We start from the raw sequence: 15,911 nt of genomic DNA, 5'->3' as shown, positions 1-15,911 counted from the left end.
GAGCCGTTTATCTCATCTGAACATCCTGAACATTTATCAATTTGGGTTTTCATCAGGATATGAACTCTCCCGTGTCCATATTGTGTCACTTATAGACTCCATATCAGATAACGGGAGCATATACCAACCTCCAATACATGGGGTTGAGTGCATTGCCTACATACCCATGTCGATCGACACTATCCTTGAAAGACCCATTTCAAAGGAAGACGCTCGAGACGCTCGCCCACGCTATACACATATGTGCCATAGTGTAGCTTGCATAAGTCAGAAAGGGGAGAGAATAAATAGAAATAAGATAATTATATTTATTTATTATTTTTTTTTTAGTGGGAAAAAATAAGATAATTAGAGGGATTGAAATGAAATTTAAAGAGCCACATGGGGATGCCAACTGGGCAGCTATTTAAACCGAAGGTTCAAGATTTCGTTATCCGTTTCCCAACGGTGCCAACACCTTGCTCTCAATTTTCCATGGCGTCTTCCGCCTCCTCAATGTTGCTCCCGCTTGGTAATAATTCCTTTTCCTTTTGATTCTTCATCTCTACAATCTCGATTTTCAGTTTAATCACAGTTTTACTTCTGTTCCATCTCTTGATTCACTGTTTTAGTCCACTGATTTTGTCTCGTTTTCTCATGTTCTGTTTTGGGGATGAATCGATAAATGTGGGCTCTGGATCTTTTAATCTTCGTTTAGAATTTAGAATTGGTGTTGCTTTCTTGTTGATATTCTTATTGATATCATCTTTGAACTGTTAGTTGACACTACCTAATGTTTAAAGATGGCGAAATTTTCTAATCTTTGAAAAATGCTGAAGAAAATGTCGATTTTACATGGCGACTCGGGAGGAAAAAACACGGTTTGTTATCTAAGATGATTAAACAATGTGGGCAGGAACATATTATATGTATATGTTTTATGAGTTTAGCAAGCTTGATGAAACTGACATGTTAGATTATGCTGATGAAATTGAATTCACATAATCAAGGGGAAATGGGAAGAAAAATAAGAGATAGAGTGAACTTTATTTGAAGCATCAAAATGTCTGGATTAATCTTGAATTCAATATAATATGGTATCTTAATAACTTGTATATTTGTCCTCTTTCAACTTGTCTTCAGGTTCTTCCATCCATTCCACTTGTGAAAATTCCTAGTGGTTACGACAATCATTTTTCCTAAGCTTGGACAAATTTATGTCTGTATATTATCGAAATGTTTATCTTTTGTTCATATTCCTATGCCAGTGAGACTTTAGGTTGTGTGAGAAACAACTCGATCGATTTCTTAGAACTTCTAACGTTTTGGTCGATGGTGCATACTTTGTGCCAATTGAGCTATATTCATGTTGACACACTTAGAAGAGTTAAATACTTTTTTTATTTATTAATTATCACTAGGGGAAGGGCACATTGTTTCGGAATGTAGACTATACACTAATTTAATGTTTGATGAAGTGCACATGCATAAGTTATATTTTCAATCTGTACTTGAACATTTTAACCTTATACTTTGAGATTCATCTCTTCGATGCTCATCTTGTTGCATGAGTCAGGTTCAGCTTCTGGAATACACCAAAGAATTTCCAGTGATAAAATACGACCTCTTGTTGTGCGCTGCTTGAATGCCAATATCAATGCAAAAGAATGGCGGATGAAAGAGTATGGGAAGGAACTCAATTTGACTAGAAGAAGAGAGATGATTGGTTTAGTTTGTGGAATGTCCAGTCTCGTGATAGATGTTCTAAATGCCAAGGCAGCTGGCTTGCCTCCAGAAGACAAGCCAAGATTATGTGACGATGCCTGTGAGAAAGAACTTGAAAATGTATGGTGAGGTTACATGTCCTTTCATTAACTTGGATTGTATATCAATTAAGTTCGCGAGTTCTCCGCCCGGTATCTTCTCGTCTCTTCCTAAACCTTTCTCCTATTCTCTTCCTACTTCTTGTATTATCTTGATACTCTAGTTTCTTTGACCCAATACCACTCCTAATTCTTTTTTTTTTCTTTGTCCTGCATCTCTTCGTTCTAACTTTTCTTCGATGCTTAAAGCTGATTCTTATGGGGGATACATTGTTAGAGTTGGACATTCTTGATGGACAACTTTGACATTTTTATTAGTTCATTTAAACATTCATGTCTAACAACATTTTATATTATTCTAACCACTATGGGCTGACCTGGTGGTCAATAAGGGGAAATGTAACAATAAATGGTTTACAGGAGTGGGTTTAATATATGACAACCACCTCTCTAGGATTCAATATTCTATGAGTTTCCTTCATGCAAGCTGACTTAGATACTCATAGATTTTGAACAAATATATTCTATATCATTCAAAATTGCACCAAACAACTTCAATGTCTTAAAGTTCGGGCTGCACTTGTATATTTAAGACTAACTTTCTCATTTGCAGATCCACCTAGACAATGACTTTTGGAATTCTTATTGTTCATGAAGGTTCCTATGGTCACGACTGAGTCTGGTTTGCAGTACAAGGACATCAAAGTTGGTGGAGGCCCCAGTCCACCTGTTGGATTTCAGGTCTGTTATTTGTTCTGTTTTCTTTAATAACTTGTATTAACCCGACAGTAGACAATTATTTATCCAGGTTGAAATGAATTTGTGAGTAAACAGTGAAAAAAGTTCAAGAATTTTGGCTTTTACCTCAATTTCTAACCTTTATGATGATTTACACACAGGTGGCGGCAAATTATGTTGCAATGGTTCCATCTGGACAAATTTTTGACAGGTTAAGCCGAATGCATTATGTGGACGCTATCAATTGACTTGACCTTAAAATATTAATCTGCCTTCCATTTTATATAGTTCACTTGAGAAGAAGCAGCTTTACATTTTTCGCGTTGGATCTGGTCAAGTAAGTGCTTTAAGTGCCTTTTTCTTTTCTAGTCCTTTGGGTCCATGAGTTTATTACTGTTTTTTGAAACAATCGAATAAAACAGGTGATCAAAGGACTTGATGAAGGGATTTTAAGCATGAAAGTTGGTGGGACGCGTCGACTGTACATTCCTGGATCTGTAAGATGTGTTTTCTCTATTTCCTCTCGGAGTTTTTTCAACTTATTTCCCTCCTAAAATCAACCCATTAAAACTACTAGGAACGTAGGAGCTAATAATTTCAGTCTTGTAAAATTAATTTGACTGTTTGGAATGATACCTAGAGATTGAAATTCAAGAAAAATAGAAGCAGAAATATATTGCAATATGGGGTAGAACGAGATAATCAACTGGAAAAGGAAAGTGGACCGTTGGAGAAAGTAGGAGGTGTGAGATCCCACATCGACTGGAAGGATAACAAAACATTCCCAACATTCTTTGTAAGGGTGTGGAAACCTCTCCTTAGTAAACGCGTTTTAAAACCGTGAGGCGGACGGCAATACGTAACGGGCCAAAACGAATAATATTCGTTAACGGTGGGCTTGAGCTGGTTACAAATGGTATCAAAGCCAGACACCAAGCAATGTGCCAGTGAAGGCGCTAGGCCTCCAAGGAGGGTGGATTGTGAGATTCCATATCGGTTGGAGAGGGGAACGAAACATTCCTTATAAGGATGTGGAAACCTCTTCTTAGTAGACTCATTTTAAAACAACCGTGAGGCTGATGGGGAGGCCAAGCAGACAATATCTACTAGCAGTGAGCTTATGAGTAACATCACGTTATAATTCTTTTTCAATGTTTTTGTTCCTGTAGTTGGCATTCCCAAAAGGCCTGACATCAGCTCCAGGAAGGCCAAGGGTAGCTCCAAGTAGCCCTGTGGTATTTGATGTCAGTCTGGAATACATACCAGGCCTTGAAGATGATGAAGAGTGAGTAGCCATTACAAAAATCTCTTGAATCTCTCATTCCTTTACCAGAGGAAAAACAAGCCAGAAATTTGTATATGATGAGAAAACACTTGCTGTTATGCTTCAGTTTTCCCCCCTGCCTTGTTATGAGTATATAATTATATTTGATGAGGAGAAGTGAAGAACTACTGAATTATGTATCTTTTTTCACCTTGATTTAGAACTCTCTTCCTATAAACCACTATTTATAGGGATTCATAAAATGGAAATTCAGTTCCCAAAATACCTTCACTTCTGTTATGAGTTATTGGACCAAAATATATTATTTGGGACTTGTTTCACTATTATTTTATGGGTAACTTTTGCTTAAAAGAATTGTCTCCCCTTGTTAATCATATTTTCGGACTCTAAAGAATCTTTAATTTATAATTTAAACTCGTCATATTTTAATTTTAAAATGAAAAACAATTTGACGAAACGAATATGTTGATAGTAATCTATGAGATGTCGATAGACAATTTTCATCCATATATGATAATAACATATTATAAAAAAAAATTTAGAGCTCGAACGTTCGAATATTAAATAAAACTAACAAAAATTTGTATTTTAAGACCTTTTTAGAAGTTAAAAGAGTACTCTAGAGGTTTAGAACTATTTTTTTTAAGACATAAAGGATACAATAATTTCGTGGAATCAGACTCCTACTGGAGCGTAAGGCCACCATTCCGCCTTCACTGAACTGAGTTTCTCGCAAAAGGGCAGTCGAGATGAAATCTACGCTAATGGGTCGTCTTCAACTCCATTTCCCTCAATTGGGTTTCCGCCAAAACCTCACAAATCCAACCCTCCATTGTTGTACGGCAGGTCCACCTCCAAATATCATCTGTGGCCTCCGAAAGGGTCAGAGGAAGCCCTTAGGTAAGTCAAGGGTGCCCTCCACTGAGTCTATTCAAGCAGTTCAATCGCTCAAGCTCGCTAAATCCGCCTCCAAAATGGAGGACGTAATCAATAGCAAGCTTAGCAGATTGCTGAAAGCAGACTTGTTTGATGCTCTGGCTGAATTACAGAGGCAAAATGAACTGGAACTATCGCTTCAGGTATTGCTTACTGCTGTTAATCGTATCGGAATATTGTAAAAACTAGATATCTTACCCTTAAAATTATGAGATTGATCGAATTATACCTTAAACTCTCTTAGAGGCTGCCTTTAGTTCAACTCAATAGCAGTGGTTGCTTAGAATTCAAGGTTTAGGGTTCAATCGTCTGCGTTCTTTCAAGCTACAACTATCAGAGATTCAATTACAACGATGAGGAAAAGCCTAATGGTGCGATTGTAGCTATGTTTTTGCATCTTTTTCGCCATCATTTATTCTGTTTTAGGTTTTTCCCTTACAAGAACTTCAATTATTTGACCTTCTGCAGCGGTATTGGCCAATTTAGGGAATGATCCTGGGTTTATAATTTGTAAGTAACGAATACATCTCCATTGGTATGAGTCCTTTTGGGGAAACCAAAAGTAAAGCCATCAAAGTTTATGCTCAAAGTGGACAATATCATACCATTGTGGAAGGTCGTGGTTCCTTACATGATATCAGAGTCATGCCCTTAACTTAGCCATATCAATAAAATCTTCAAATGTCGAACAAAGAAATTGTGAGTCTCGAAAGTGTAGTCAAAAGTGACTCAAGTGTCGAACAAACGGTGTACTTTGTTCGAGGGCTCTAGAGAAAGGAGTTGAGCCTCAATTAAGGGGAGGCTGTTTGAGGACTAGGTGTGCTTTGTTCGAGGGGAAGATTGTTGAGGATTGTTGGGAGGGAGGTCCCACATTGGCTAATTTAGGGAATGATCATGAGTTTATAAGTAAGGAATGCAACAGAGACAATATCATATTATTGTGGAGGCTCGTAATTCCTAACAATAAATTTTCCTAACAATAAGTTTACTGGAACAGTTCCATTTGATTATCTTCTGCGGCCTATAGCAGTCCCACCACTTCAAATTTTATTTCATCTTAACTGAATTCAGGCTTTAGGTCTTCAAATTCATGCGGAATGAAGAGTGGTACGAGCCAGATTTAAACTTGTACCATGTGATGATTCAAATGATGGGGAAGAACAAAATGATTGAAATGGCTGAAGAGGTCTTCCATGAGTTAAAAAGGGATGGGTTAGAACCAGACACAAGAGCTTTTAATGAGATGATGGGAGCATATATGCAGGTAGACATGGTGGAAAGAGCTGTTGAGACATATGAATTAATGAAAGCATCAGGTTGTATTCCAGATAAACTGACTTTCAAGATTTTGATCAAGAATCTTGAGAGATTTAGGGAAGAGTTTGCTGCAGTGGTCAAGAAAGAATGTGCTGAGTTCTTGGATTCTCCTGAGAAGTTCCTCAGGGACGTTGAACAGAAACTGATGAAAGTTCAAATTCTTTAATCTGTATTTGATTTTTGAGGTACTCATCTCTGTTTCTTACTGCTTTAAATGAAATTTAATGCTTAGGAGTGAACATCTTTAGAGCAAACATGAGTGTGTTCTTTGGATGATCATTGTTTTGGACTTCTGAGCCTTTGAGTTCTTCAATTTCGTCTATGGAAATCTCATATGTGTGGGAGTTTTGAGCCTCTGATAACTAAAATGTTTCTTTTCCATTCATACAGTCCAAGAGTCTCATCCTTGTTCATACATGTTCATAAAGTGATAATTTATATTCAACTCGAGTAACTAGAACTAAATTTGGACAATTGAAAGTATAAAGATAAGAATGGAATGAACTTCCACGACTAAAATGAAGATCAACCATCCATCTTTCTTTTAATAGATAACTTCATTAGATCTAAACAAAAACATGTACTTTACTCCGTCAAATATGGTAAATCTACAAACAATTGCCCAGAAAATACAAATGATACATGGCAGAATATTCGAATCGTTTCCTCACACAAGAAGAGCAGCAGAAATCCCATTCAAGAAAGGAGAAAAAGGAGGGAAAAATTGGCCAACCTTAGTGTGAGTGAGTATAACAAATCCCATTCAGCTAATAAGGTGTCTTGGAGAATTGTTGAACATACTGTGCCACATGAATGCTCTTGAAAGCACCATCTCAAGCTCTTGATGGGTCCAGTTTTGAGTTGGAACATGCTGGAGAAACATCACCAATTCTTGAAAATCAAGTTTCTGCAGCTCCTCAGACCACTGAAAAGTATAGGTAGAAAGGACCTCTAAGCCAATGTTATAACAAACAAGATCTTCACTCATTATTTTAAACAGGAACTCAGAGAGAACAGAATCTTAGGATCACTCATGGTGATGTAAACCATTCAAACCAACTGCATCAAATTATCAGAACAAGTGTCGTTCCTGAGTATAACATGTCGAATGAAAATACATTCGTCGAGCCTAGGAAATTCTATGTGAACATTGGTTAGAACGAGTAGCTTTTGCTTCAAAATACATTGTGATCTAGAAAATGCTCGTGCTATCTATATATCGCAACAATTATATGTCCTTACCGTCAAAAGAAAACTGGCAAATATGTAGACAAGGAAATCTGGCAATGAATCCCCTTCCGCAAGATAAGTATCCCATAACCGGGTAACAAGGTGGAAAGGAATCTGATGGAACAAAACAAAACCATCGACATTGCATTATACAAATGTGACTGGAAGAAAATGCAGAAGTATATATACAAATGTCGTGGCATACCTCGCGTATCAGAAGACAGTTGAACCACCGAAAAGCGAATTGAAGAAATTCCAGACCCTGCTCCTCCATGTGTCTTGACACAGGTTCTGGCCAAATTAAGGAACACACAAGATTGGTTAATGAACGGCTTACCATATCCAATTCTGTAGGCTGTGAGGGAGATCAAAAGAGAGTTACCATCAATCCTCCTAACCAGCTCCTTCAATTTAAATACAAGCCTCTGAATTCCGGGTTGTGCAAACGTGTAATGATCTTGCATACCATCGAGCAATTTAGAAAGACACCAGTAGCAATCGGCCTCAATGTTTGTGATCTTGTCGGGAGATAGATCAGAGATGGACCATTTCTCAACACCACCTTCTAAGTATTCTGACAAGAAGACAACTAAAAATGGAGTAGCAAGATCATTTATTCCCTGAACGTATCCACTCGCAGGATGCCGAATAGCCCTGGGTTGAAAATAATTGGGTAAATGATATATAATACATCAATGACAATGTTGTGCAATGTTCCACAGCTCGGTCAGTGTCTACGTATAGAATAACTAAGAACATTTTACACCAATAAATAAAAATTGACTCCAGAGTTTCAAAAAGGAAAATGTACTTTGTATGTAAATAAATAACTAAACTGATACTTCGCATGTAACTTTTGATCACATCAAAAACCCCAAGTTATATTTTGTAATGATATCCATCGATAATTGATTCCCGTTGAAGCGATTTTCATAAGCTCCCAATAGGAAAATCGATACTATGTATTCAAATAAATAAATAATTCGATCCTCCGTATTCAACTTCAGAAAACATCAATGAAAAAATTAGTTGAAGTTTCAGAATGTAGTTACCTATACAATAACATGTCTCTAAGAAAGATTTCCCCTCAAAATTCTATTGATGAAATAATATAACGAAATAATAGTAATAAAATAACGAACACAGGAATTTGTCACTTGGTACAAAAAACAGCTATAAAGGCAAGGATAATGCTTTACCAAGTATAGAGAATACGCTCCAAAGATTTCTGAACTTGTGCTTGTTGAAAGAAAGCAACGTCAGGTACAGTTCTAGGACAATCAACAGCAATCTAACAAAAACAAAATTTCAAGGATTGGTAGAACTAGAGAATAATATTATAAAGTTCAGCACTAACTTGGCAGTCATTACCTGGCGGAGCATGTTTATCTCATCATCAGAACGTTCAGTATCAGGAACATCATAGAACTGTGCAACGCTGTCGAGATACTCGAGTCTCTTTCTCCGTAGAACTCCCTCCTTTCTATCTGAATTAGGTGGTGCATAGCCCTGTGGTCAGTGCATATTTAAATTGTGGACAAGCAAATAAAGGATTTCTATCAGACAAGTTCAAAGTTAGTTCAAGATGAAGGTAGGCAAGTCTCTGGGTAATTTTCTATCAGACAAAACCAAAAAAGTAAGGAACTCCAAGAAAATACAAGAAAGTAAATAAACCAACGAAGAACAGAGCGCCCTGGGGAGGAACAAACACAATAATCCCAGAAGCAAATTCACGACACGGAAGATCGCTCAAACTAAACTAAGGAAATGCATAATCAGCATCTAAACCACTGCCCAATGGACAAAAGCCAGAAGAGAGAAGCATAACAAATCCAGCTACAGAGGCTGCTCCAACTCCCAAATGAATGAAAATTAATAAAACAAACACTACTTGGACAAGGAACCTTCAGACTCCAAAAACTTAGGAAGTCCCTCAGTAATATCTAAAAATTCTGAAGGAGCATCCAATACCACATCTTGTATCTTTCCATGTTCATGTCACCCAAACTTCACAAAAATATTCAGCCAAAAATTATCTCTTCCTCCTTTGATTATTCGTCTTTCAGTTCTAGTTGTTCTTGGGCTACAAGTGACTGCTGCACCTCAATTTTGACCAGCCCTCTTCATCACTAAATGGGTTTCAGATTTCTTCCACTCAGAAGTAACTTGCAAACAACAGCCATTATTTGGGGGAAAATTCATCCTTCATTTAAATTCTTCCTTAGTAATCTATTGGCCAATTGGTGCTGTGTGATACTTCTATTCTATCATCTTTCTCCGAAGTTGCTCCAACTTTATGAGAACGGTCAAGTTTTCTCTTCCCAGATCAACGTTGTTAAGGCTTAAATCTTTTTCATTTCTTATCTTCAAGAATTTTAAGTAGCTTAAATTTTTGCCTCCAATCCATCCAATTATGTTTCAAGTGCTCGTCTTCCACGGTTAGAATTATTGTTGTAATACCCATTTGTGAGGAGCCAAAAATTGTAGGAAGTACGAAAACAGTAAGGCTTCTTTGTGTAACACCATAGAAAGAAAAACACGAAGGCTGATAACTTAAGAGGACTATCTTTCTCCACAATTTTTTTAACTGAATATTTTCCTCTATTTGTATCTCCTACACCACGCTATATAGAACCACTTAATTTTGATGACTACGCTTCCTATGCAACCTACCTATCCCATATACCACCCACATCCTGTTCATTCACTCTTATACTAACTAAATTCTGATATCAAACATCCGCCATAATTTTATTTGGCGAAAGTAATTCATTCAATAGGCATTTCTTTCATCCCAAATCATGTTCATATGCATCTGATTTCCTCTTTTCACAAAAATAGTACAGTAAGATAATGAAAACTCTTATTTCACTGCATTAAATTGTTTTAAAACTCTGTTCTGCAAGCTAATTTTAGAAATTATTTTTTGTTGTTTTTCAATTAAGAAACCATTTTGAAAGTGTCTTTTATTCTTGCACATTCATTTACATCTTCTAGGAATAAATTTAAAACTATAATACATATCAAATCGGTGTCTGCTTAAACATAAAATTGATGATATAAATAGTTAACTTAGAAAACAACAAGGAAATGGGAAACAAATGTTAGTTTTGCTTCCTTTCTCTATTCGCTTTCAGTTTGAAACCTGTTTTTAAAAATTATTCTGTGAAACTGACTTCAATATTAGCTCCAAAACGGCCTTAATCATCCAAAAATATTAAAAAAAGGAAGAAGGAATCCTGCTTTTTATCAAGCAATCAGAAATTAAGCCAAAATCAGTATATCATCCAACTTACCAAAAGAAGCCTCCATATATTTGGGCGCATATATGGGGGAATGCCACTCCACGCTAGCTCCCGCAACTTGTCTGCATAGCAAATAGAAGGGAGCAAATTTACATACATATTTTTCAGCAGCAAAACTACTAAGAACCTACTTTTTAGAGTTGGCTAATAGCCTATCGCATCTATGTCAAGCTGTAACAATAAAACGTAAGTACCACAATGTGTGTCTTGTTCATTTACCTACTTTCAAATGTCCACAGGTATCTGTAACTTCCAGATGGGGGGAGGATTGTTTAAAACAATACATATGCATACCTAATATGATTGTTGTCCCCGAGAGCAGCGTTGTGAACTTCATCACCCTTGCAGAATCTGTTGCTCTAGCACCCATTATTGGCTTTTGGACTTCTTTAGTAAGATCCTCAGTGTTAGATGTCGATGATTTTGACTTATTAACAATTGAATTATTATTTATAATCTGAAGATCTTCCTATATTGAAAGAGAGAGTTTCACTATAATGCGCCGTGTCATCCAAAAAAAAAAAGTTATAACTAAATTAATATGAAAATTTTCAAACCAATCTCACCTCCTCAGATTTGGCAATGTGATTGCTTGTACCAGTATCATTATCCGATAAGCTCCTTGAATAATTCGACGGTTGATCTGATACACTCGAGGAGTCGAGCACATCTGCTCTTCTAGTTAGCAATACTTTACCAGGAATACTGCGGCCTTTAAGCAGCCTGCATCAGAGATCCTAGATGTGTGATTAAGAATTTAATAAGAAAAATATAAGAACAAAACCAGAAGCTCAAGCTCATAGAATGTGAGATATCATAAGCAAAGAAATTTTGATCTTCAACAGACAACAGTCTCTAGGATAATAGACGTAATCAATAACAAGGTAGACTACACCAGGTAATTTTTGATGAATTGGAGCACTTACAAAGTAACAACAAGATAGTTATCCAATTTTTGTAACTCAATTATCAAAATTCAATGTAATTGGTATCCGATTGAAATTACCAACCACAAGTGTCGACATTAACAGCCCCAATGTGTACTTAATAAACTAACAATGAAATTTCCCAGAAACCAAATGCAAAACGGCATCGAACCCAGATCGTATCCAAGTAAGCCACAGCTCACATAACAAGATCTAAAGAACCCACGAAAATTTCCTCAACAATCTAGCAGAGGCTCCGAGGATCAAAAGCTCACAGAGTTGAGGAACTGAAACCGATGCGCATGAAGAATGTCTGGAATTTATGGAGCTACCCGATTAAAAGAAAAAGAAAAAAAATGACATCCGGAAAAAACGAGCCATAATTAGAATTAGATATCAAAATCTTACTCGGCCGACTAGGATTTCAAATCCCTTGAAAACTAAAGCAGGAGAGGCGGAAAAAAGAGAAGGGCAGGGAAATCAAAGATTTGGAAACAAGAGTTATTTGGAATTGAGATTAGTACCCTTGTACATTTTTTAGGGTCTGATTGAATCTAGAATCGAGATTTGAGATTGTGCTCTCTTTTGGTTGTCGATCTTCAGCGCCAAGACTGTCATTGCCACTGTTCTTCATGTTCGCTCAACCGAACCATGCTCCGTTTGCGCTCCCTGATATTTCTCTACCCCCTACAGGAGGTAGCAAATTATTGTTAATTTGTATTTTACAATAATTTTACAATTTTAAGCATAATCCTTTCCTTTTTTTTCTTTTTTTTTTTTCAAATGGAAATGATAAATTTATTTTAATGATGGCTGAAAAATAGGTAAAAAAATAACAATGAAATTAAATATAATAATAATAATAATAATAATAATAATAAACCTATTTAATTAAAAATATAATCACTAACTTAAAATAATGTAATAAGATTTTGCCTCCATAATTTACAATTAATTATAGAAATAATATTTTATTTCATTATAAAATATAAAAATTTGTAATTATTTTATTTCCTCCCACCGTAAATTTATTTATTTATTTTTTTTTTTAACGTGAAATTTTCAATTGAATCTTACCTCCGACATTGTGAGATCTTACTTCGGTTAAGAGGAATGAAATATTTCTTTTGAGGGCGTAGAAACCTCTCTTTAATAGGTGCGTTTAAAACGTGGAGTTGATTGTGATACATTAGCTCTCCCTAACATGCACGATTTTAAACTACGATTTTAAACTATGAGACTGACGACGATATATGTCGAACAAAAGCAGACAATATCTACTAGTGGATTTGGATAGTTACAAATGGTATTAGAGTTCGACACTACAAGAACATTGTCGGGCAACGAAAGTGGATCATGAGATCCCACATCAAACGTTAACTCCCAATGGGAGTGGATTGTGAGATTCCACAACAAAGCACGTTCCTCACAAGACCAAACTTACGAACCATAATACACAAAAATAAATGATTTATTGTATACTAGCAATAGTACAATGGGAGTGTGAAAGACTCGCAAGCTACAAAAAAGTACATATAAAACAAGAAAGCCACAATTTAAGAAAATATATCTATATAATGAAATGCTCGGCATGGTGAAAAGAATGTCCGGTCAGGCGGCACACGGCGGCGCATTATGGAAAGACGGCGTTCAAGAAGTGGTGCGTTGCCTTCTCGAAATTCACAAAACCCATAAACCAAAACTCATGGCCGTCCACGGTGGTGATCTGGAGGTACCTCGCCGATGGGTTTCCCGGCATCGTCACTGGGTTCACTGCTGGTATATGCGACAGCGGTATCATTACCTGCCCAATCCCAACCACATCAATTTTCATTCAAACTAAATTCAATATTATGTTCATAATTTTGTAGAGAAGAATTTGTTAGGAGCCCGATCATGGGTTTATAAGCAATGAGGCCTTTCGAGAAGGCCGAGCCAGGAGAATTATGTTCAAAGTGAAACATATCATACTACGAAGATGAGTGATCCCTAACATGGTATCGTAGTCATGCCCTTAACTTAGTGAAAGAAGTTGTAAGTCTGGAAGGTGTAGTAAAAAAGTTACTCGAGTATTAAACAAAGAGTGTACTTTATTTAAAAATTCCAAGAGAAGAAGTCGAGCCTCGATTAAGGAGAGACTGTTCGAAGACTTAATAGGTCTCGGGGAGGTGGGTTCTATAGTCTACTTTATTCGAGGGGAAGATTGTTGAGAGTGAGCCCGACCTCGGCTCTCTCATTTAGCAAATGATCATGAGTTTACAAGTAAATACTATATCTCCACTAGTATGAGGCCTTTTGAAGAAGGCGAACATGGAAACTTATGTTCAAAGTGAACAATATATATGACTATCGTGTGAAGTAGTGAGTTTACCTTGTAGTAGCTCCAAGACGGTTGACCAGAGGGAGCGGTGAAGTAAAGTGGGCGATCGCTGCAAAAACCCAGACGCGCCGTCGACAAATACAGAGTTCCGGCCACCGGACCCGTCGCGGTGGAGAGATAGCAAGCAAAGCTTTTCATCAGCTTCTCATTTGGCTCCGTCGCGAAAGTCTGCTTAAACAGAGACTCAAATCCGCCTTCCGTTATAGCCTTCGCCGTCAAGTTCAATTTGCCCCAAGCCGCCTCGGACATCGACGGTCCAGTCCTCACTGCAAAATTAAAATTCCAAAATCCTTAATAAACAAACCGAAAGCCCTAATTTCAGCGCTAATTTCAATCCATCACCAAATCCACTTACGATTGTGCCAGATGTTGCGCGCCATAGTCTCTGCTTTGTTGCTCCACGAATTGAAAGCGTGTACCACAGGCTCGAACGGGTTAGTGCTCGGCCGATGATCCACCGGCGAGTATTGCACGTACGGATGATGGTGGATCTTCTGCTGGTCCGCGGCGTTCCAGAACGCCGCCTTATGGTTATCCGGATGCTCAGAGGGAGCCGCCGGCGGCCCCATAACGTGTGTCCCCCATTTCTTTGATTCCTCCTCCGTGGAGGGCGGCGGAACAGGGGAAGCCTGAGATTCGGTGGGTTTAGGATGTTCAGATGCTCCGGCCATGGTGGATTTTCGATTGAGAGATGATGGTGGAGGGGGAGGGTTTTATAGGGATGGATCGGGATTGGGATCGGAGAAAGGCGACGCGGTTTCTGGAAGAAGAATTGTATATGATTCCTTCGACAGAAAGAAAAAGGGAAAATTCGAGGGGAGGATTTTTCAAATGGAAAATGACGGCGGTAAGCGACGGTCGACGGTGGACGGAGTTGTGAAAACGAAAATGGAAAAATCTGGAACAATTGAATTTTCATCGATGACGAATTAGTTCCTTTTTTTATATATATAAATTAAATAATATATATTTACCACGTGGCACGTGTGGTCTCATTCACATTCTAAGCAACGTGGCGCCAGTCCCAAGTTTTAGAACGTTTCATGAACGGAGGAGGCATCCTTCCGTCTCGTTGCCGTTTGGTAACCCCAAGAATTAGACCAAAAAAATTGATAATTAATTTTTTTTTTATTGAATTTAACCCACTAAAATTTATTATTAAATTTTTAAAATATAATATTACTTATATTAATGAACATATTTCTAAACTTTATACTTTATCATAAAATTTTAATAATATTCTTAAACCTATAAAAAATATTTTTATCATTTATTTTAGATAAAAATCGTTACTATTTTATTTTTAAAATATTTTTAAATTTTTAATAGTATTTAAAGATAACGTTTGAACTTTAAAAAGTTTCATTAATATCCTTCAATTTTTCTTAAAAAAAATATTCTTACGATTAATGCCCCACCTCTCGGCAAAGTAGGCTGATGGGCAAGATCCCTCCAACCGCAATGGTGTGGGGCGTCCGAGGCTGTTGCTTCGTGGCCAACTCTCAGATTGTAACAAAATCAAATACCGCAAGAAAAGAATTGTTCGTGGAACTACTATCGATATTTTTCGGACCATATTTCAAAGGGCTAGCCTGCATACATATATATATCATTACATTAGCGGTTGCTTACTATATCTTACTCAATTTTAAAAGTAAAGTTAACTATTTTACTTTTTAAATAAAAGTTTAAAAAGAATTTACGGTGAATATAAAGATAAAAATAGTTAATGGACACCTCATAAATTATCTCTAAATTTTTTATTATTATTTATAAAAGATGGTGAATATTTTTTAAACGGAGTATCAGGTTTAGAGTATTTATTTATTTTTTTTATATAAATTAAATGTGCTTTTGAAATTTTAAAAAAATTTAAAGGTATTTTTGATTAAAAATATATATTTAAAAATTAAGTATTAAAGTATTTTTTTAGTTTTATTTGAAAATTTAATTAAAAACTTGAAGGCATTTTTATTAACTTACCGAATTAAT

General features: G+C 36.6%; 4 protein-coding genes across 4 annotated transcripts; 2 read left to right on the top strand and 2 right to left on the bottom strand.

Moving 5' to 3' along the window:
• Positions 1–359: 359 nt before the first annotated feature.
• Positions 360–4,088, top strand: LOC111790456 (peptidyl-prolyl cis-trans isomerase FKBP16-3, chloroplastic). Its single transcript, XM_023671352.1, has 7 exons — positions 360–511; positions 1,556–1,824; positions 2,460–2,543; positions 2,702–2,751; positions 2,829–2,877; positions 2,963–3,037; positions 3,710–4,088. The coding sequence occupies exons 1-7, from the start codon at positions 382–384 to the stop codon at positions 3,827–3,829; spliced, it is 777 nt and encodes a 258-aa protein (XP_023527120.1). The 5' UTR covers positions 360–381; the 3' UTR covers positions 3,830–4,088.
• A 397-nt stretch (positions 4,089–4,485) lies between these two features.
• On the top strand, positions 4,486–6,435 carry LOC111790455 (pentatricopeptide repeat-containing protein At1g62350-like). The gene is made up of 2 exons (XM_023671350.1): positions 4,486–4,904; positions 5,840–6,435. The coding sequence occupies exons 1-2, from the start codon at positions 4,575–4,577 to the stop codon at positions 6,242–6,244; spliced, it is 735 nt and encodes a 244-aa protein (XP_023527118.1). The 5' UTR covers positions 4,486–4,574; the 3' UTR covers positions 6,245–6,435.
• A 157-nt stretch (positions 6,436–6,592) lies between these two features.
• LOC111790454 (TBC1 domain family member 22B-like) lies at positions 6,593–12,238 on the bottom strand. Its single transcript, XM_023671349.1, has 10 exons — positions 12,064–12,238; positions 11,180–11,336; positions 10,908–11,082; positions 10,605–10,675; positions 8,680–8,817; positions 8,508–8,599; positions 7,691–7,962; positions 7,514–7,599; positions 7,321–7,422; positions 6,593–7,003 (listed from the first exon to the last, which is right to left on the bottom strand). Exons 1-10 carry the CDS (start codon positions 12,171–12,173, stop codon positions 6,842–6,844), a joined length of 1,365 nt encoding a protein of 454 aa, XP_023527117.1. The 5' UTR covers positions 12,174–12,238; the 3' UTR covers positions 6,593–6,841.
• A 734-nt stretch (positions 12,239–12,972) lies between these two features.
• On the bottom strand, positions 12,973–14,828 carry LOC111790453 (GEM-like protein 5). Its single transcript, XM_023671348.1, has 3 exons — positions 14,275–14,828; positions 13,911–14,185; positions 12,973–13,343 (listed from the first exon to the last, which is right to left on the bottom strand). The coding sequence occupies exons 1-3, from the start codon at positions 14,588–14,590 to the stop codon at positions 13,173–13,175; spliced, it is 762 nt and encodes a 253-aa protein (XP_023527116.1). The 5' UTR covers positions 14,591–14,828; the 3' UTR covers positions 12,973–13,172.
• Positions 14,829–15,911: the final 1,083 nt, after the last annotated feature.

Source organism: Cucurbita pepo, chromosome LG03 (assembly GCF_002806865.2).
Source record: "Cucurbita pepo subsp. pepo cultivar mu-cu-16 chromosome LG03, ASM280686v2, whole genome shotgun sequence".
In the NCBI taxonomy this organism is placed as follows: Eukaryota; Viridiplantae; Streptophyta; class Magnoliopsida; order Cucurbitales; family Cucurbitaceae; genus Cucurbita; species Cucurbita pepo.
Note: the sequence above shows the minus strand (reverse complement) of the source record. Positions and strands in the feature narration are given on the sequence as shown.

Coding starts and splice junctions, on each gene's coding strand:
- LOC111790456 (XM_023671352.1), top strand. CDS start 382: ATGGGGATGCCAACTGGGCAGCTATTTAAACCGAAGGTTCAAGATTTC. Junction 2,544..2,701: donor GTCCACCTGTTGGATTTCAG/GTCTGTTATTTG, acceptor ATTTACACACAG/GTGGCGGCAAATTATGTTGC. Junction 3,038..3,709: donor GACTGTACATTCCTGGATCT/GTAAGATGTGTT, acceptor TTGTTCCTGTAG/TTGGCATTCCCAAAAGGCCT.
- LOC111790455 (XM_023671350.1), top strand. CDS start 4,575: ATGAAATCTACGCTAATGGGTCGTCTTCAACTCCATTTCCCTCAATTG. Junction 4,905..5,839: donor AACTGGAACTATCGCTTCAG/GTATTGCTTACT, acceptor TTCAGGCTTTAG/GTCTTCAAATTCATGCGGAA.
- LOC111790454 (XM_023671349.1), bottom strand. CDS start 12,173: ATGAAGAACAGTGGCAATGACAGTCTTGGCGCTGAAGATCGACAACCA. Junction 8,600..8,679: donor AGATAAACATGCTCCGCCAG/GTAATGACTGCC, acceptor TGTTTTTGTTAG/ATTGCTGTTGATTGTCCTAG. Junction 7,600..7,690: donor GCTGGTTAGGAGGATTGATG/GTAACTCTCTTT, acceptor TAATTTGGCCAG/AACCTGTGTCAAGACACATG.
- LOC111790453 (XM_023671348.1), bottom strand. CDS start 14,590: ATGGCCGGAGCATCTGAACATCCTAAACCCACCGAATCTCAGGCTTCC. Junction 14,186..14,274: donor GCGCAACATCTGGCACAATC/GTAAGTGGATTT, acceptor TTAATTTTGCAG/TGAGGACTGGACCGTCGATG. Junction 13,344..13,910: donor CGTCTTGGAGCTACTACAAG/GTAAACTCACTA, acceptor GGGATTGGGCAG/GTAATGATACCGCTGTCGCA.